The sequence below is a fragment of the Hyperolius riggenbachi genome, chromosome 1, assembly GCF_040937935.1.
Source record: "Hyperolius riggenbachi isolate aHypRig1 chromosome 1, aHypRig1.pri, whole genome shotgun sequence".
Lineage (NCBI taxonomy): Eukaryota > Metazoa > Chordata > Amphibia > Anura > Hyperoliidae > Hyperolius > Hyperolius riggenbachi.
Window position 1 is genome coordinate 148,129,010 of NC_090646.1, and position 20,516 is coordinate 148,149,525.

Consider the following 20,516-nt stretch of genomic DNA (forward strand, 5'->3'; position numbering starts at 1 on the left):
TTATTTATTTTTGGGTGGGAGGGCGGTCAGCTCAGACAGACTGCCTTGAATGACACTTGTCACTCTGTGAGAGAACTACTTCATGAAAACAGCTCCTCCTTGATTGGCTACACCCTGTTAGAGGGAAAACACAGGCACCAATCAGATTCGTGCTGCTCCTGATTGGCTGAAAGTTCCTTTCTGCATCCCAACGGAGTCCAAACATAGATTAGACAGCTCTCCTCACATCACCTGAAAGATAAAGAAAAAAACAGCAGTACCCAGCATATAATGGCACACTAAACACATATCCCTAACCCCATATGCAGTCTGCAGCAATCCCATGTTCACTGCAGATTTATACAATCTGCAGTTCTTTCTTTCAGTATGTCCCTGATGGAAAAAATGTAATCTGCTGTTCTCGCTGGCATTACTAATGATGATCTAGGGGTTTTAACCTTCCCTCATCTGTTCTAAGTGGAAAAAAAAACCCTAGATGAAGTTGTGATTTAAGTTTTTGCCAATGCCTTCAAAGCCATGTGTATCACAAAGGGTTACGTGCTGTAAAATCAGGGAAAGTGTGAGAGCTGCTGAAACAAAGTCCGCCCCATCCCTCCCCCTGTGCAGAGCAGCCTGATAATTCATCCCAGCTCAGAGGCTGGCAGCTGTGAGCAGGGGGAAGGTCCAGTTACAAGCATGGCACCCCATAGAACTTTATTTTTCATCCTTCTTGTTTTCATCCTGATGTCCCCCTCCATGGCTCACCGTAAACTTCTAGTTTTCCTCATTGATGGTTTCAGATTTGATTATATAAGCGATAAAGAGCTGGATCTTCTACCAGGCTTTCAGAAGATTGTGGAAAGTGGTGTTAAAGTGGATTACATGACTCCAGACTTTCCCAGCCTCTCCTACCCAAACTACTACACACTAATGACAGGTGAGTGCTGGGCTTGTGCTGCTTCCCATCATCTGGTTCCTCTAATGCTGCTGCACTACACTAATGACATGTGAGTGCTGGGCTTGTGCTGCTACCTATCATCTGTATGTTCCTCCAATGCTGCTGCACTACACTAATGACAGGTGAGTGCTGGGCTTGTGCTGCTTCCCATTCCTCTAATGCTGCTGCACTACACTAATGACAGGTGAGTGCTGGGCTTGTGCTGCTACCTATCATTTGTAGGTTCTTCTAATGCTGCTGCACTACACTGACAGGTGAGTGCTGGGCTTGTGCTGCTTCCCATCATCTGTAGGTTCCTCTAATGCTGCTGCACTACCAGGGGCGTAGCTTGGGGTGGGCGGGGTAGAACATGTGCCCCCGGGCGCTGGGTCCCTAGGGGCGCCCTGCTGTGACCTGTGTTTTTTTTTTTATTATCTATTTATCCTTCCCCCCCCCCACCCCCCAGCGGGAGCGCAGAGAAGAGGGAGAGCTGCGTGCACAGCGGGGAAGGGGGGACGTCTCCCCCCACCTTCCCTTACCTTAGGGCTCTCTCTTGCTCCCCCTGCAGATATGAGCGGCGGATGGGCGGCAGAACACTTACTCCATCCACGTGGAGAAGACAGATCTGTGCTCCCTAGATCTGTCTTCTCTGCGCGAATGGAGTAAGTGTTCTGCCGCCGGCCCGCATACCCACCGCTCATATCTGCAGGGGGAGCTAGAGAGAGAAGGTGAGCACTAAGGTGAGGGAAGAGGAGGGAGACTCCCCCCCCCCCCCTTCCCCATTGCTGTGTCCACAGCTCTCCCTCTTCTCTGCTCTTCTGCTGGGGCGGGGCACCGGGCTACATATGCTGGGCACATATACCACTGGCTACTTATACAGGTGTCATCTATACACCTGGCTACTTATACAGGGGACATATACCCCTGGCTACTTTTACTGGGGACATATATACACCTGGCTACATATACTGGGCACATATACCCCTGGCTACTTATACAGGGGACATATATACACCTGGCTACCTATACTGGGCACACATATACACCTGGCTACCTATACTGGGGACACATATAAACCTGGCTACCTATTCTGGGGACACCTATAGGCCTGGTTACTTCCACTGGGGACACCTATACACCTAGTTACCTATACTGGGGGCACCTATTTTGGGGGAACTGCTGCCAGATTAACTGTATTTTTGGGGAACTGCTGCTGCCAGATTAAGTGTATTTTGGGGAACAGCTGCCAGATTATATGTATGTTGGGGGAACCACTGCTGCCAGAGTATATCTATTTTGGGGGAACCATTGCCAAATTATCTGTATTTTGGAGGAACCTCTGCCAAATTACATGTATTTTTGGTGAAATGCTGTCAGATTACATGTATTTTGTGGGGAAACACTATGGCAGAGCTCAGACTTCCCTGGCAGACCTTTTACACCACTGCTAAGGTCATGTATATTTGGCCCCACCCATTACCACGCCCGCATTCTGTTGCATGGCCATGCCCCTTTTTTGGTGCAGCGCACTACGCGTGCCGCAGGTCCCTCCTTACAGGGCGCATTAATAGTCTTTGTTCCAGGGCGCTGAAAGCCCTGGCTACGTCTCTGTGCACTACACTAATGACAGGAGAGTGCTGGGCTTGTGCTTCTTGCTTCCCATCATCTGTAGGTTCCTTTAATGCCACTGCACTACATTCATTACAGGTGATTTTTGAGGCTTGTGCTGCATCTTACCGTATGTAGGTTCCTCAATGCTGCTGCACTAATTACTAATTGTGTTACCATCTGCAAGTTTCTCCAACTTGGCTAAAGATCTTGTCTGGATTCCTACCTGTTTTTTTATTTCGATAAACGATGAGCATTAAAGGGAGTCTGAAGCCTATTAAATAAAACAAAAAACAAAACAGATACTCTCCATAGGAGAGGGAAGGCTCTGGGTCGTAATGAGCCATCTCATTCCTCCTACAGTCCACACATTCCACCGCTGGCTCCCCCATCAGCAGTCTCCGACCACATGGTCAGAGTCTGCTCTCTGCCGCTGCCCGAGGCTTCGGAAGTGTTTGGGGGCCCAAGTGCTCCTGAAGACGGGCTGCTCAGTAGTGTACTGAGCGTGCGCGAGCACGCGGTCTCTTGCACATACGCACTGTGGAACCGCCTATCTTCGGGAGCACTCGGGCTCCCGAAGACTCCTGAAGCCTCCTGCAGCAGGAGATTTGAACCGGGGATCCAGCACTGGAACACAAGGACCATGAGAGGATCAGGAAGGCTCATTCGGACCCAGGACCTTTCCTTGCCTTACATAAGTATCTGGAGGGTTTTTTGTATGGGTTTTGTTTTTTGTTTTTTTTTTAGCTTCAGATTTAATGTAAAGCATGCCTAAATTGAGAGGAATACAGTATGGAGACTGACCTATGTATTTCCTTTTAAACGATGCAGATTGCCTGGCTGTTCTGCTGATCCTCTGCTTTTAATACTTTTAGCCTATAGACCCTGACAAGCCATGCAGAGCAGTAGTTTCTGACTGGTTTAGTCACATGCTTGTTCCAGGTGTGTGATTCAGACACTACTGCAGCCAAGAGATCATCAGGACTACCAGGCAACTGGTATTGTGTTTTGGTTTTTTTTTTTTTTTGCTGCCAGGTAACACCTCCACATGTCAAACGTGAGATGTGCGGTGTTACCAAACGCTGTCCTTCGGTTGCATGTAATGGCAGCCAGATGGAGCTGCGGGCCGTATGGCTGAACTGCTCTACAAACGAGCAGTTCAGCCATCTGTGGAAAAGAGGACTCAGAACCTGCCCTCCTCCCAAATGTTGGCCACACACTTGCAAAACAGTTTTTGCAGTGCAGGTAATTTGCTGTCGTCAGGTGGTTAATCAAATAAAATGTTTATCTATTAAAAATATTTGAGCTGATAGATTTGCAAAGCTCTGATTTGCTGTGATCACATGCTGCTCTAGCACATGATTATGACTAGACTAGTGGCTGGATTGTGTAAAGGTTAAAGGGAACCCGAGGTAAGAGAGATCTGGAGGCTGCCATATTTATTTCTTTGTAAACAATGCCAGTTGCCTAGCAGCCCTGTTGATCTTCTGGCATAAGTAGTGTCTGAGTCCAAACCCTGGAACAAGCATATGGCTAATCCAGTAAAACCTGAGTCGGAGTGCCTGATCTGCGTCATGCTTGTTCAGGGTCTATGCTTAGAGGAGCTGTCAGCCATACTATCTCAGGAAAAGAAAAAAAATTTATAAGTAGATATATACTTGCTCTACTTACATAACATATGTATTGCACTGTCCACGTTATGATTCCTGTGAACTTTATAAAGGAAAAGTAGAGAATCCTATTCTAGACAGGTTTCCATATTTACTGTGGCTATTTTGAAGCCAGCCATGATGTAATATCCACCCTAAAGGTGCGTACACACATGCGACTATAGTCGTTTGAAACGATCGTTCCCCGATCCTTTCAAACGAAGATCGTTTGAAAAAAAAAAGCAGCCAACGACCATGGAGTGTAACGACGGACGAGCTAGATCGTTCAAAACGAATGATCTAGCTTGGCGGATTTTTCCCAACGACGATCGTTTGCAAAAGTAGTACATCGTTGGAAACGATCGTTCGTACTAGGCTTGACAAGCGCATTTCACTATTTCTCCATGGAACTTTTCATTTTTATGCGCAGGCGCAATAGTTACTTTTACGTGATGTAACGTTTGTTCTAACGATCTGATCGTTACACACCTTTTAAAACTAACTTTACTTAGGTCGTTCTTTCATCAATTAAAAGTTCGTTCGTCGTTGACAACGAACGATCGTTGTCGCATGTGTGTACATAGCTTTGGTCTCCTCTGCCTGATTTGCCTGCCCTTCACTATAGAAAGTGCATTGTTTCAGCCTGAGAAATTTTGGCCAATCAGAGAGGAACAAAGGAGTGGGAGGGGAAAACAGGAGGCTTCGGCCAATCAGGCTGCATTAGTTACCGGTAAGTCTGAGGGGAAGTAGAGAAGCAAAAAAAGACAACCCAGCATGCCCTGCAACTTCTCTTTTGTGTACCAAATTTTCTGTGTACCAAATAAGAGTCATGTAAACTGGAGAATGATAATTTATCACCAAGAAAAGTAATAGTGATTTTAACTTTTGGATTGCCTGATTAGCATCCTTATTACTTGTTTACCTGATAAAAATAAAGAATTGATTTTTGATTTTATGCCCGACGGTTACTCTTTAAAGTGTTAGAGACACAGGATTGGGAGAACTGCCAGGCAACTGGTATTGTTTAAAAGGAAATAAATATGGCAGCCTCCACATCCCACACTCCTCGGGTTACCTCTAAGAGTTAGTGCACACCAAAATCGCTATTACAATCACTAGCACCGAAACTGGGTGCAGCTATAGCACTAATGCTATAGTGCGCACCCCTCAGAAGGGTAATTCAGGGTTCCAGCAATCGCCAGACCCCCAATTACTTCTCCCTCCAAGTTGCTACGATTTATAGAAGGAATAATATTTATCGCTGCCGGGAATTTGAGCAGCAGCAGGGTGAGCCGCCATTCGGCTCACACTGCACCCAGCTCACCGACAGCAGTACAATACGTGCGCCTAATAGAGGTGAGCATTACTACTGCAGAACTAATAAAGAGCTAATGCAGAAACTAGAAGAGCACCTCTCAGGTACAGGAGTCCTGGTGCAGACACAACCTCTGCATATCCCTGTTTGTTGCCTGCTCACCTTCTCTACAACCCCCCCCCCCCCCCCCACCCCCCCCATATGCCTGTCCTGCTAACTCCCAGGGACTGAAATGTGCCGTGCCCAACAGGCACATACTTTCTATTCATTCCTAGAGGAGAACATAATGCCTGTGTTAGTGTTCCCTGATATGATTATATTGCAAGACCTGGATAAGATCTGATTCTACCTAAACAATAAACAATTCTGGAAAGAACTCTTCTTAACAAAGCAGGTAATTTGGATGCGTGCTCACAGCCTGACCTGGGCACTGTTATAGACCTAATGTTATGACAATAGCAGTGCATCAGGATCTACAGTGTGATTAGTGTGGCGCGAAAGCCGGACCACAAGTGACTTCTCCCACCGAGTTGCTAGGACTCAGAGGGGGAATGGCATTTAACGCCGCCCAGAATTTGAGCGGCTGCAGGGCGAGCCATCATTTATCTCACCCTGTGCCGCGCTGACCGAGTGCCGAGTACATGTGTACTCCTTAACCTTAACTACTTTCTGCAGGAGCTGCAAGTTTTCTTTAATCAAAGGAAGGCCTAGGACCCACTAGCAGTGCTTTCTTGTGATTTGAAAAGCTCTTGCTAATGTAATGTAGTGTGTGTTCTCACTTAAAGGATACATCTGGGGGGGGGGGGGGGGGGGGGAAGTTTCACTCACGTGGGGCTTCAACCAGCCCCTACAAGTCTGTTAGGTCCCACGCTGTAGTCCTGCGCTGAGCCATGCCTCTGCTCTCCCCTCCGGAAAATCACAAGCCGTGGCTACGATCTTATGCACACCATGCACCTCTTGTGATCACGATCCTGTCACTGGGAGCGCTCTGCCCTTGCGCAGTTCAATCCTCTCTGAACTCAGCAAATGCAGGGTGCTCCCAGGGACGGGATCGCGATCTTCCAGTGGGGAGAGCAGAGGCCTGGCTCAGCGCGGGACGATGCCATGGGACCTAAAAGACTTCTAGGGGCTGGAAGAAGCCCCAGGTGAGTGAAACTCCCCCCCCCCCCCCCCCCCAGATGTATCCTTTAAAACTAATCTGAAGGTAAATTTTAAAATAAAAACAGATAATTAAGTGGAGGGAACGCTCTGGGATCCTACAGAGCCTTCCTGTTCCTCTCCTCATCCTCTCTTTCCCCCGCAGGCTCCTCCGTATAAATCTCCTGCCGCAGGAGGCTTCGGCAGTTTTCAGGAGCCGGGGTGCTCCAAAGGACAGGCGGCTCTGTACTGCGCATGTGTGAGTGCACAAGGGGGCGCTCATGTGTGCACAGTATGGAGCCGCCTGTCTTTGGGACCCTGAGTTCTCCTGAAGACTTCAGAAGCCCACTTAAAGGGAAGGTTCAGGGACACCTTGCAAAAAATAAAAATCGATATCCACTTACCTGGGGCTTCCTCCAGCCCGTGGCAGGCAGGAGGTGCCCTCGCCACCGCTCCAGAGGCTTCCGGTCGTCTTCGGTGGCCGACCTGACCTGGCCAGGCCGGCTGCCAGGTCGGGCTCTTCTGCGCTCCAAGGCCCGACACTTCTGCGTCCCACGCCGGCACACTGACGTCATCGGACGTCCGCCGGGCTGTACTGCGCAGGCGCAGTAGTTCTGCGCCTGCGCAGTACAGCCCGGCGGACGTCCGATGACGTCAGCGCGCCCGCGTGGGACGCAGAAGAGCCCGTCCTTGGAGCGCAGAAGAGCCCGACCTGGCAGCCGGCCTGGCCAGGTCGGGTCGGCCACCGAAGATGACCGGAAGCCTCTGGAGCGGCGGCGAGGGCACCTCCTGCCTGGCACGGGCTGGAGGAAGCCCCAGGTAAGTGGATATCGATTTTTATTTTTTGCAAGGTGTCCCTGAACCTTCCCTTTAAAGCGGAAGAGAGCAGTCCCCAACCCATGGGTCAGAGACTGCTAACTGGGGGAGCCTGCGGGAGAAATTTGCCAGAGCGATTCTAGGTATGTTTATAGACATTTTCTAAACATACCTAGCGGTTTTGGGTGCGTTTTTGTGTAGCAGATTACACATATTGTAACAGTAAAAGCTGTTACTGAACAGCTTCTGTAACAAAAACACCTGGCAAACCGCTCTGATGTAGCGTTTTTTCAGAGCGGTTTGCGTTTTTCCTATACTTTACAATGAGGCAGAAACGCTTCTGCAAACCGCAATCGTGCAGCAGGAGGCACGTTTGCGGTTTGCTACAAACCTCAAACCGCCGGTGTGCACCATCCCATTTAAATACATTAGCCAAGTGGATTTACAGGCGGATGCGGCCAGCGGATCGCATCCAAAACCGCTCGGTGTGCACTGGGCCTTAGAGCTGAACATATTAAAGAGTATCTAAACTGACGTTTGGCATAATGCTCACACAATATTGAATGTGTAAAATGATCTTTGAAAAGTCACGCACCATTACTACATATTTACTAATGCTTCTGCACAATGTGACAAAGAATACTTAGTTATATATCTGTAAAGGTTGATTCTTGTTAAAGTACACCTAATTAATGTAATCAATGCTGTATGTCATTGATTTTTAACTATGCGAATCAAACATCAGAAAATAAGAGAATGCAGGTATAATCATGGATTAAGGTAGTGATTTTCTTTGTGACTGTTCTGAGGAGCTCTATGTGGTATGTTTCCATTCTATCTGCTGTATGCCGATATGCATAATGAGCTTCATAGTCAGCTTTTGATTGAATGCTGAAGCAACTCTCTGCACAGTGTAGTATGGTCAGGGCCGGATTTGTACTTCCTACCGCCCAAGGCCGACTATTACCAGCCGCCCCAACCGAAACCGTATCCTACCACCTCTCTCCACACACACCCAAAAAACTTTGGGCCGATGGTGTCCACTATTGCGGCTAATGCCGAGGTCTCCATGGCAACGTGAAGTGAATCAATCATGTCACATGGGGGAACTGGTCAATCAAGCGATCTACAGGTGATGGGTGTGGTGGGAGCCATCCACCACACACACATAGTCAAAAGTGGCTCACAATTGGACATTGGGTGGGGTCAGCAACACGTAAAAGTGCGTCCTGTACCCACTGCTGTCTCCAGGGTAACAGCGCTGGCCATCAATAATTAACCACTTGAGGACCTAGGGCTTTCTACCCCTTAAGGACCGGCCACTTTTTTTCCATTCAGACCACTGCAGCTTTCACGGTTTATTGCTCGCTCATACAACCTACCACCTAAATGAATTTTGGCTCCTTTTCTTGTCACTAATAAAGCTTTCTTTTGGTGCTATTTGATTGCTCCTGCGATTTTTACTTTTTATTATATTCATCAAAAAAGACATGAATTTTGGCAAAAAAATGATTTTTTTAACTTTCTGTGCTGACATTTTTCAAATAAAGTAAAATTTCTGTATACATGCAGCGCGAAAAATGTGGACAAACATGTTTTTGATAAAAAAAACCCCATTCAGTGTATATTTATTGGTTTGGGTAAAAGTTATAGCGTTTACAAACTATGGTGCAAAAAGTGAATTTTCTCATTTTCAAGCATCTATGACTTTTCTGACCCCCTGTCATGTTTCATGAGGGGCTAGAATTCCAGGATAGTATAAATACCCCCCAAATGACCCCATTTTGGAAAGAAGACATCCCAAAGTATTTACTGAGAGGCATAGTGAGTTCATAGAAGATATTATTTTTTGTCACAAGTAAGCGGAAAATGACACTTTGTGAGGAAAAAAAAAAAAAAAAAAAAGTTTCCATTTCTTCTAACTTGCGACAAAAAAAATGAAATCTGCCGCGGACTCACCATGCCCCTCTCTGAATACCTTGAAGGGTCTACTTTCCAAAATGGGGTCATTTGTGGGGTGTGTTTACTGTCCTGACATTTTGGGGGGTGCTAAATTGTAAGCACCCCTGTAAAGCCTAAAGGTACTCATTAGACTTTGGGCCCTTTAGCGCAGTTAGGGTGCAAAAAAGTGCCACACATGTGGTATTGCCGTACTCAGGAGAAGTAGTATAATGTGTTTTGGGGTGTATTTTTACACATACCCATGCTGGGTGGGAGAAATATCTCTGTAAATGACAATTTGTTAATTTTTTTTACACACAATTGTCCATTTACAGAGATCTTTCTCCCACTCAGCATGGGTATGTGTAAAAATACACCCCAAAACACATTATACTACTTCTCCTGAGTACGGCGATACCACATGTGTGGCACTTTTTTGCACCCTAACTGCGCTAAAGGGCCCAAAGTCTAATGAGTACCTTTAGGATTTCACACGTCATTTTGAGAAATTTTGTTTCAAGACTACTCCTCACGGTTTAGGGCCCCTAAAATGCCAGGGCAGTATAGGAACCCCACAAATGACCCCATTTTAGAAAGAAGACACCCCAAGGTATTCCGTTAGGAGTATGGTGAGTTCATAGAAGATTTTATTTTTTGTCAAGTTAGCGGAAAATGACACTTTATGAAAAAACACAATTAAAATCAATTTCCGCTAACTTGTGACAAAAAATAAAATCTTCTATGAACTCGCCATACTCCTAACGGAATACCTTGGGGTGTCTTCTTTCTAAAATGGGGTCATTTGTGGGGTTCCTATACTGCCCTGGCATTTTAGGGGCCCTAAACCGTGAGGAGTAGTCTTGAAACGAAATTTCTCAAAAAAACCTGTGAAATCCTAAAGGTACTCATTGGACTTTGGGCCCTTTAGCGCAGTTAGGGTGCAAAAAAGTGCCACACATGTGGTATCGCCATACTCGGGAGAAGTAGTACAACGTGTTTTGGGGTGTATTTTTACACATACCCATGCTGGGTGGGAGAAATACCTCTGTAAATGACAATCTTTTGATTTTTTTTTACACACAATTGTCCATTTACAGCGGTATTTCTCCCACCCAGCATGGGTATGTGTAAAAATACACCCCAAAACACATTGTACTACTTCTCCCGAGTACGGCGATACCACATGTGTGGCACTTTTTTGCACCCTAACTGCGCTAAGGGGCCCAAAGTCCAATGAGTACCTTTAGGATTTCACAGGTCATTTTTGTTTCAAGACTACTCCTCACGGTTTAGGGCCCCTAAAATGCCAGGGCAGTATACGAACCCCACTAATGACCCCTTTTTAGAAAGAAGACACCCCAAGGTATTCCGTTAGGAGTATGGTGAGTTCATAGAAGTTTTTATTTTTTTGTCACAAGTTAGCGGAAATTGATATTAATTGTTTTTTTTCACAAAGTGTCATTTTCCGCTAACTTGGGACAAAAAATAAAATCTTCTATGAACTCACCATACTCCTAACGGAATACCTTTGGGTGTCTTCTTTCTAGAATGGGGTCATTTGTGGGGTTCCTATACTGCCCTGGCATTTTAGGGGCCCTAAACCGTGAGGAGTAGTCTTAAAACCAAATGTTGCAAAATGACCTGTGAAATCCTAAAGGTACTCATTGGACTTTGGGCCCCTTAGCGTACTTAGGTATAATGTGTTTTGGGGTGTATTTTTACACATACCCATGCTAAGTGGGAGAAATATCTCTGTAAATGACAATTGTTTGATGTTTTTTTACACACAATTGTCCATTTACATAGAAATTTCTCCCACCCAGCATAGGTATGTGTAAAAATACACCTGAAAACACATTATACTACTTTTCCTGAGTACGGCGGTACCACATGTGTGACACTTTTTTGCAGCCTAGGTGCGCTAAGGGGCCCAACGTCCTATTCACAGGTCATTTTGAGGCATTTGTTTTCTAGACTACTCCTCGCGGTTTAGGGCCCCTAAAATGCCAGGGCAGTATAGGAACCCCACAAGTGACCCCATTTTAGAAAGAAGACACCCCAAGGTATTCCGTTAGGTGTATGGCGAGTTCATAGAAGATTTTATTTTTTGTCACAAGTTAGTGAAAAAATGACACTTTGTGAAAAAAAAACAAGAAAAATCAATTTCCGCTAACTTTTGACAAAAAATAAAATCTTCTATGAACTCGTCATACACCTAACAGAATACCTTGGGGTGTCTTTTTTTCTAAAATGGGGTCACTTGTGGGGTTCCTATACCGCCCTGGCATTTTACGGGCCCAAAACCGTGAGTAGTCTGGAAACCAAATGTCTCAAAATGACTGTTCAGGGGTATAAGCATCTGCAAATTTTGATGACAGGTGGTCTATGAGGGGGCGAATTTTGTGGAACCGGTCATAAGCAGGGTGGCCTTTTAGATGACAGGTTGTATTGGGCCTGATCTGATGGATAGGAGTGCTAGGGGGGTGACAGGAGGTGATTAATGGGTGTCTCAGTGGGTGGTTAGAGGGGAAAATAGATGCAATCAATGCACTGGGGAGGTGATCGGAAGGGGGTCTGAGGGGGATCTGAGGGTTTGGCTGAGTGATCAGGAGCCCACACGGGGCAAATTAGGGCCTGATCTGATGGGTAGGTGTGTTAGGGGGTGACAGGAGGTGATTGATGGGTGTCTCAAGTTGTGATTAGAGGGAGGAATAGATGCAAGCAATGCACTGGCGAGGTGATCAGGGCTGGGGTCTGAGAGCATTCTGAGGGTGTGGGCGGGTGATTGAGTGCCCTAGGGGCAGATAGGGGTCTAATCTGATAGGTAGCAGTGACAGGGGTGATTGATGGGTAATTAGTGGGTGTTTAGGGTAGAGAACAGATGTAAACACTGCACTTGGGAGGTGATCGGACGTCGGATCTGCGGGCGATCTATTGGTGTGGGTGAGTGATCAGATTGCCCGCAAGGGGCAGGTTAGGGGCTGATTGATGGGTGGCAGTGACAGCGGGTGATTGATGGGTGATTGATGGGTGATTGATGGGTGATTGATGGGTGATTGATGGGTGATTGATGGGTGATTGATGGGTGATTGACAGGTGATTGACAGGAGATTGACAGGTAATCAGTGGGTTATTACAGGGGAGAACAGATGTAAATATTGCACTGGCGAATTGATAAAGGGGGTCTGAGGGCAATCTGAGCGTGTAAGCGGGTGATTGGGTGCCCGCAAGGGGCAGATTAGGGTCTGATCTGATGGGTAACAGTGACAGGTGGTGATAGGGGTGATTGATGGGTGATTGATGGGTAATTAGTGGGTGTTTAGAGGAGAGAATAGATGTAAACGCTGCGCTTGGGTGGTGATCTGATGTCGGATCTGCGGGCGATCTATTGGTGTGGGTGGGTGATCAGATTGCCCGCAAGGGGCACGTTAGGGGCTGATTGATGGGTGGCAGTGACAGGGGGTGATTGATGGGTGGCAGTGAGAGGGGGTGATTGATGGGTGATTGACAGGTGATCAGTGGGTTATTACAGGGAAGGACAGATGTAAATAATGCCCTGGCGAATTGATAAGGGGGGGTCTGAGGGCAATCTGAGCGTGTAGGCGGGTGATTGGGTGCCTGCAAGGGGCAGATTAGGGTCTGATCTGATGGGTAACAGTGACAGGTGGTGATAGGGGGTGATTGATGGGTGATTGATGGGTAATTAGTGGGTGTTTAGAGGAGAGAATAGATGTAAACGCTGCGCTTGGGTGGTGATCTGATGTCGGATCTGCGGGCGATCTATTGGTGTGGGTGGGTGATCAGATTGCCCGCAAGGGGCAGGTTAGGGACTGATTGATGGGTGGCAGTGACAGGGGGTGATTGACGGGTGATTGACGGGTGATTGACGGGTGATTGACGGGTGATTGACGGGTGATTGACGGGTGATTGACGGGTGATTGACTGGTGATTGACGGGTGATTGACGGGTGATTGACAGGTGATTGACAGGTGATCAGGGGGGATAGATGCATACAGTACATGCTGGGGGGGGGGGGGTCTGGGGAGAATCTGAGGGGTGGGGGGTGATCAGGAGGGAGCAGGGGGCAGGGGGGGGGGATAAAAAAAATAGCGTTGACAGATAGTGACAGGGAGTGATTGATGGGTGATTAGGGGGGTGATTGGGTGCAAACAGGGGTCTGGGGGTGGGCAGGGGGGGGTCTGATGGGTGCTGTGGGCGATCTGGGGCAGGGGGGGGGGGAAATCAGTGTGCTTGGTGCAGACTAGGGTGGCTGCAGCCTGCCCTGGTGGTCCCTCGGACACTGGGACCACCAGGGCAGGAGGCAGCCTGTATAATACACTTTGTAAACATTACAAAGTGTATTATACACTTTGTATGCGGCAATCGTCGGGTTAACATCCCGCCGGCGCTTCCGTATGGCCGGCGGGATGTTGCGGCGGGTGAGCGGTGCCAGGCGGAGGCGGAGGATCGCGTCACTGATGATGCGATCGCTCCGCCCATGTCCCTACAAGGACCGCCGCTAATTGTCAATACGGCGGTCCTTGCGGGGTCCACTTCCCGGCCGCCAATTGTATTTACGGCGGTCGGGAAGTGGTTAAGAAATGGGTACTGTGAGAGGCTGCTTTCTGTATTCTGTACTATTTGCTGGTGCTGCCCCTGGTCCTTTCATCCCCCACACCAAGTGTGTGAGATTCGGCCTTCTGTAACTGCCTGGAGCTGCTGCTATGTCATTGGACAAGGTCTGGCTTTTTGCTAGTCACACACTGTTCCCAAACGTTTGGTTATTGGACTGCAGCTGCCTGTAGCACAGCACAGGCAAATGCCAGCTGGTACCAATAGTGCAGTTATCCTGATCACTTTCATTTGTTTGGACACTTGCAAATAATGCCCTGCAAATAATGCCCACTGTCTGCAGGCCGCCCCTAGTTTATCTGGTGCCCTAGGCCATGGCCCTTATCCTTGGCAGGTTTTGGTGTGTCATATTAATTGTTATGTATAGAGTGCTTGGGGGGGGGGGGGGGGCAATGTAAAACTTGACCTGGGGCCCATAGTTCTTTTAGCTACACCTCTGCTGGCAACTAGCATTAACAGATGACAGCCAACAATGTCAACACTATGACTAGAGTGAGTTTCTCACAAGTGTGTGCCTGTGTGTCTCTGTTTGTCTCTGTGAACGCATGTGTATGTGTGTGACTCCTTCTGTTCCCAAATCAATACTATAAATAAGTGGAGTTATGTGAACAATCTACTCTGCAGTTCTCTAGAGGTGGCAATGAAAATACTATACATGAGAAAACCAGGGCTAAGCATTGTTTTCCAATTGTATGTCAGTCTGTTCCGCCAATGTATCAAAAGGCTGTCAGTCTTCCCACAATAGCTTTGCAAGTAAGGTCAGTTGGATACACATGACAAGTCTTTTGTCTGCACAACATGGGTGCCATGTCTGTATTGTGCCTATAGGAGTGCAGCTAATGAATGAGAACCACATCAAGCAAAAGTTACTTTATGAATTCTATTGCTTTCAACCAGTTTTGAAGCATGACCAAAGCCAGCCTACTTTGTTCCTTTGTTGTGGTACCTGCTGTTCCAGAGATTTCAGCAAACCAGGTGATCAACCAGGGTGGGCAGCAGGGACGAAAACCGCAAATGTGTGTTCCTCGCCCTGCTAGCCTGCAACCCATTTAGAATTGGCCGGAGAAGGGCGGTACTTTTTCTTTACTAATGCTTTTGCTGAGCTATCTAAAAAGTGAACCTGAACTGAGTAAAATTAATTAAAATAAACAAATGATGTACCTGCAAATGAACATTACATACTTACCTCGCTGTCGGTTCCTTGTAGAAGCTCAACATTTTCTTCTAACCGGGATTCCTTCCAGATCTCACAAGATTTTGTCATTGTTGTCAGAACTGAAATATATCAGTTGCTGTCAGTTATAACTGAAAGGACAACTGATGTACGAGGTAATGTCCATATTTCCCTATGGCTCAAGTGGACGATATTACAGTTTTACAGTTTGATGAACAGGAAGCTGTGAGTGGGATAATGGCCATTTTCACAGTGGATAAACAGGACTTGATTGATAATATCCAACAGGTCCGATGACCCGCAGATAGATTCCCCGCTCGATCCCCGCTGGCGGACAATAGCGGGGAATCGAGCGGAAGATAAGGAGCGCCTGCGGGGACGAGGGGTGATCGATCCAGGCTCCGGCGGGGACGAGCGGGGATGCGCCGGGATCAAGCCAGCGGCTCGATCCGGCGCAACTATCTTACCGTCTATGCCCAGCATAAGACTTTAAGGCGAACTTGAAATGGAAAATAAGTCAAAATAAACATACACACGTCATACATACCTTCCACGTAGCCTAATCGTCAACTGTCTCCTGATAGTCAAACTCGTGCTGTTTGGCCACTGTAATTGATAGAATTCTCCATCCTCCATTTCAAATGTTGATGACCCCGTAAAAGCTTCCGGGTGAGCACTCTGTTAACCTGTAATAGTGCTTGAGCCATTTGGGAAACATGGACATTACTTTGTACATTAGTTGTCCTTTCAGTTATAACTGACAGCAACTGATATAGTGATATAGTGAAAAAGCAGAGACAAGTACAACTAGATCTAGGTGGAACTGGGAGGAATCATTGTTAGAAGAAAGTAATGATTTTCTGAGAGGAACTACAGTACTGGCGAGGTAAGTGTGTAATATTAATTTGCAGGTACATCATTGTTTATTTTATATAATCTTACTTTGTTCAGGTTCCCTTTTAAGAACCCCATACAGGTAGTCCCCAACTTACGAACGCATGGATTCTGTGTTTCCATGGGAACAAGTCAAAAACATTTTTCAGATTGGACTTTTAAACTTGTATAAGCAGGTACAGAGGGCAGAAGTGACATGGGAGGGGTCGTGAGGGGGGGGGGGGGGGGGGGGAGGCGCACAGAGGAGGTACAGGGGACAAAGATAGCACAGTGTTCCGACTTAAGAACAGATTCAGGTTAATAAAAAAATGTGCTTCATTTTTACAATAATTATATATAAATGATGTAGTCAGTGTTTACCCATTGTAAAATCTTATCTCTCTCTCATTTACATTTTGATATGTATCACATGGTGACATTTTTACTGCTGGCAGGTGATGGCAGTGACAGGAGATGCTGCTTGCTTTTTTGGCAGTTGAAACAGCTGTAAACAGCTATTTCCCACAATGCAACGAGGTTCACAGACAGAAAACTGCCAGGACCATGGTCCTCACAGTTTCCTGTTGAAGGGGTTTCACCACAGTATCCTCCATAAAGAGCCCCCTGATGATCCGGTTGTGAAAAGGAATAGATTTCTCATGTAAAAGGGGATATCAGCTAATGATTGGGATGAAGTTCAATTCTTGGTCATGGTTTCTCTTTAAAGGGAAGGTCAGAGCACTTTAAAAAAAAATCACTTACCTGGGGCTTCCTCCAGCCCTCTGCATCCGTCCTTTTACCTTCGCCACAGCTCTGGTGGCTCCTGGTCCCCTCCGGTGGAGATGTCGACCTTGCCAGGTCGGCTTCTCCTGCACTCCAGTATGCGGCTCACTGTTTGTGCTGACGTCATCTGGACTGTACCGCACAGGTGCAGAACTACTGCACCTGCGCAGTACTGTCCAGATGATGTCAGCAGGGCCGGGCAGAGGCGAGAGAGGCTCCAGCCTCAGGGCGCAGTGTAGGAGGGGGGCACACAACTCGCTCAGCTATTATTCCCCTAATGTATTGAAGCAGAGAGAAATAAGAAAAGGGGGCACATGGCAGTGACTGCAAGCCAGATAAGTAGAGATTACGGTGTTTGGAGCCCTGGGGCACCTCTTAGTCTAATAGCAATCAGTGTGTGACGGCTGGGGTGGGAGGGATGGAGGGGTGCACTTTGGCGTGCTGAAGGACCTTGTCCCAGCTCTGGATGTCAGTGCGACTCTGATTGCCGCTCGAGCAAATGCAGTGGACACTCTGTGCTGGAGGGGACCCCATGCCACCGGCGGTGAGTGGAGCTGCGGCAAGGGCAGAGGACGGCTGGCAGGGGATGGAGGAAGTCCCAGGGAGGTGGATTTTAATAGAGCTCGGATGTGTTCTTTAAGCATTTGTAAATTTACCACCAGGAATCCCCATAAGGCTCAACACACACCATACAATCTTGGTTGTACAGATTTACCAAATCTATGTAGTATAAGGGCCAACAGATTGAAAATACCTTGAATGATTATTTGGATAAGCTTTTATACTACATGAAAGTGGTAAGATTGAACAACCAAGATTGTATGGTGTGTGTTGAGCTTTAGTCTAATGATCTGAACAAATGAGATGCCTTACTGAGGGGAAGATTTTCATTGGTCATAACTACTGTACCAATATGAAACCTCAGCTCTACTCAGACCAATCAGAATCCTCCCTACAGAGAATTCTGATTGATCAATTCAACAGACCAGAAGGAGTATTTTTACCAGTGTTCAGTATTGCAGACTAGTGAGAAGTAAAGAGAATGCACAAGATGTTATATCATAAGCAAGCATAGCTTGGTTTGTGGAATTTCCAAGCATTCTCATCTCCCTGTATTGTCTTCATGCTGTAATAATGCTCATTCAATCCTCACAATAGATGAAGTTCATTTGGTTAGGGTTGTTCTATTTTTTTGATCATGGAGTAGGCAGGACCTCTCATAATTGCGAATGTGAAGGACAACAAGGCTGGGAAGGAATAAAAATACAACACTTGGAAACTTAGAGTGCTTTATGAGGGTAGAAGATGCTGCAAACCTTTTGCTACAAACCACCAAATGTTCTCAAAACTCTACATCAAGCCACATTAATTTGATTAGCTGGTCTATAACTATTGCTATACTACAATCTAAGTATGTGTTTCTCTGCAGGTCGGCACTGTGACGTCCATCAAATGACTGGGAACTACATGTGGGATCCAAAGACAAACACCTCGTTTGATATTGGTACCAATAAGGAGAGTCTGTTTCCATTATGGTGGAATGGATCAGAACCACTCTGGGTCACTATGCAAAAGGCAAAAAGAAAAGTATATATGTACTATTGGCCAGGTAAGTGACATTATTCTAACCTACTGGCCAAATGTATTAAATCTGCAAGAAGAAAGGCTCTGCCGAAGGATTGTTTACACTATGTCCATGCTCCTGAATGGAACATCTGCTCAGGCACATGATCATTCTTGCCCCCCCCCCCCCCCCAAGTTCTGAGAAAGCCCAGAATAGCTCACCGGGCCCATTCTCATGAATCAGATGTCTGCTTCTTTAGAGTGCTGTCACATGATCATTGTGATCATTTTATCCAGTTCCTGAGTTCTAAGAAAGCCCAGAATAGCTCGCTGGGCCTATTCTATGTGAGTCTAACAGTGAAGCCAAGAAAACTCGCTGGCAGGGGTCACACCAGTCCTTGGAGCTTGCACTATAAAGGAGCAAGCAAATCCCTTAAACTGGGTATGAGAAAGGAAATAATTTATTTTGTTTTGCATACCATTGCATAGGCATGTTCACATCTCAGCGTTGTAACTGACCATGGTATCCAAACTCACTTCTACAGGGCGCTTTTAGATAATGTGTGTTTATGAGCATGTTACCATACCAACCTTCATGCCATGAAAAGTAATGTACACGTATGAAAATCCATATCCTTCTCAGTTTAGGTTCCCTTTAATCTCCTCCTAGGTCGTCTATTCTACTGAACACTACCAAAGGTGAGACTTCGACTAAGTTCACACTCAGTGTGTTGCTTAACACCAGCGATGCAATGAGGATGCAATGCACACTCTGCACATTAAAACGTACACTTTATTTTCCTAGCATGAGCAATTGCTACATAACATCTACATTTGCACACAAGTTTTCCAAAAATGCGCTGTGAAATGTGTGTTAGGCTAACCTTGATCCGTTACAATGCAGAAATGTGAACTTGCTCATACAATTCACATGCGGCAACGCGTTCACATGCGGCAACGCATAGTGTGAGCCCTCCTCTTCCTTAGGGAAGGCTTCCTCTAACTTCCTGTTCTGTTTTTTAGGGCTGAAAGAGACAACAAATCTGCTAAACAGGGTACAGACAGCAACAGAAACCTCTAATAAACCTTCCACGCTCTATCTTAAGCGGCTCTCTATTCCAGTGAAGTTTATTGAATAGTAATATATATACATGTATTTCTTGTTAGGTTGCGAAGTTGAAATTCTTGGCGTTAGACCTCATTATTGCCGTGAATATTACAACTTCCCTTCTGATGCTAATTTCACAAGAGCTGTGAATGATGCCGTTCAGTCTTTGAGGTAATGTCTTCTACAAATAATATGTACTGTATATTATTTGGTTTTAAAGTTCTATGTAAAAAAATAAGCTAAGCATGTGTATTCTGACACATGCCTTTTGTGCACTTTTCTCTGCTTTTGCATTTTTCATTAGTGTGTTTGGTGCATTTGCATTTTGTGTTTTTTTTTTTTATTAGCATGCCTTTTCAAAAGAGAGAAAAATTACATCACTGGATTCTTTTTACTTAAAGCGGATCCGAGATGAAAAACGTACTATAACAAGTAACTTATCTATATATCTTATCTAAAGTTTAGATAGTTTACACAGCAAATCTAGCTGCAAACAGATTTAATAGAAAATGATTATTTCTTCCTGTGATACAATGACAGCAGCCATGTTGTTTGTAAACATAACACAGAGGCAGGCTTATCTGCACCATCAGCACTCAGACTGTGATAAAAACATAATCCCCCCTCCTCCCCTCTGCCTCTGAAATCAATGGCTAGTAACATCTCCTCCTCCCCCTGCCCAGACTGAGCTCCTATGAGCCCTTGCTACTGCCAAGGCTCTCTGAAAACCTGTGGGCGTGGTTTATTTAGTTTATAGGGAATTAGTGTATTAAAACAAAAACAAAAAAGTATTTGGCTTGAGGAAAGCCCTATAAACTATATGAAAGGAACACAATTATGCAATGAGTAAAAGTTCACCTCGGATCCACTTTAACCAATTGACCACTGAGGGGTTTTTCCCCTTTAGAACCAGAGCAATTTTCACCTTGTAGCGCCCCTCCCTTTCTTTTGCCAGTAACTTACGGTAATCACTACTAATCACAATTAAATCATCTATATCT

At 46.1% G+C, this 20,516-nt stretch overlaps 1 protein-coding gene across 2 annotated transcripts in view; it reads left to right on the forward strand.

Moving 5' to 3' along the window:
- The first annotated feature begins 608 nt into the window (after positions 1 to 608).
- The window catches only part of ENPP6 (ectonucleotide pyrophosphatase/phosphodiesterase 6), a 56,328-nt gene continuing 36,420 nt past the window's right edge, over positions 609 to 20,516 (forward strand). The window contains exons 1-3 of one of the 2 annotated variants that reach the window (XM_068268906.1): positions 609 to 916; positions 18,274 to 18,453; positions 19,575 to 19,686. In XM_068268906.1, the coding sequence (XP_068125007.1) occupies positions 676 to 916; positions 18,274 to 18,453; positions 19,575 to 19,686 (533 nt within the window). In that variant the 5' untranslated portion in view covers positions 609 to 675. Of the gene's footprint in view, positions 917 to 1,113; positions 1,122 to 18,273; positions 18,454 to 19,574; positions 19,687 to 20,516 lie in introns of those variants that run through there. The other variant, XM_068268915.1, reaches the window with a different exon arrangement.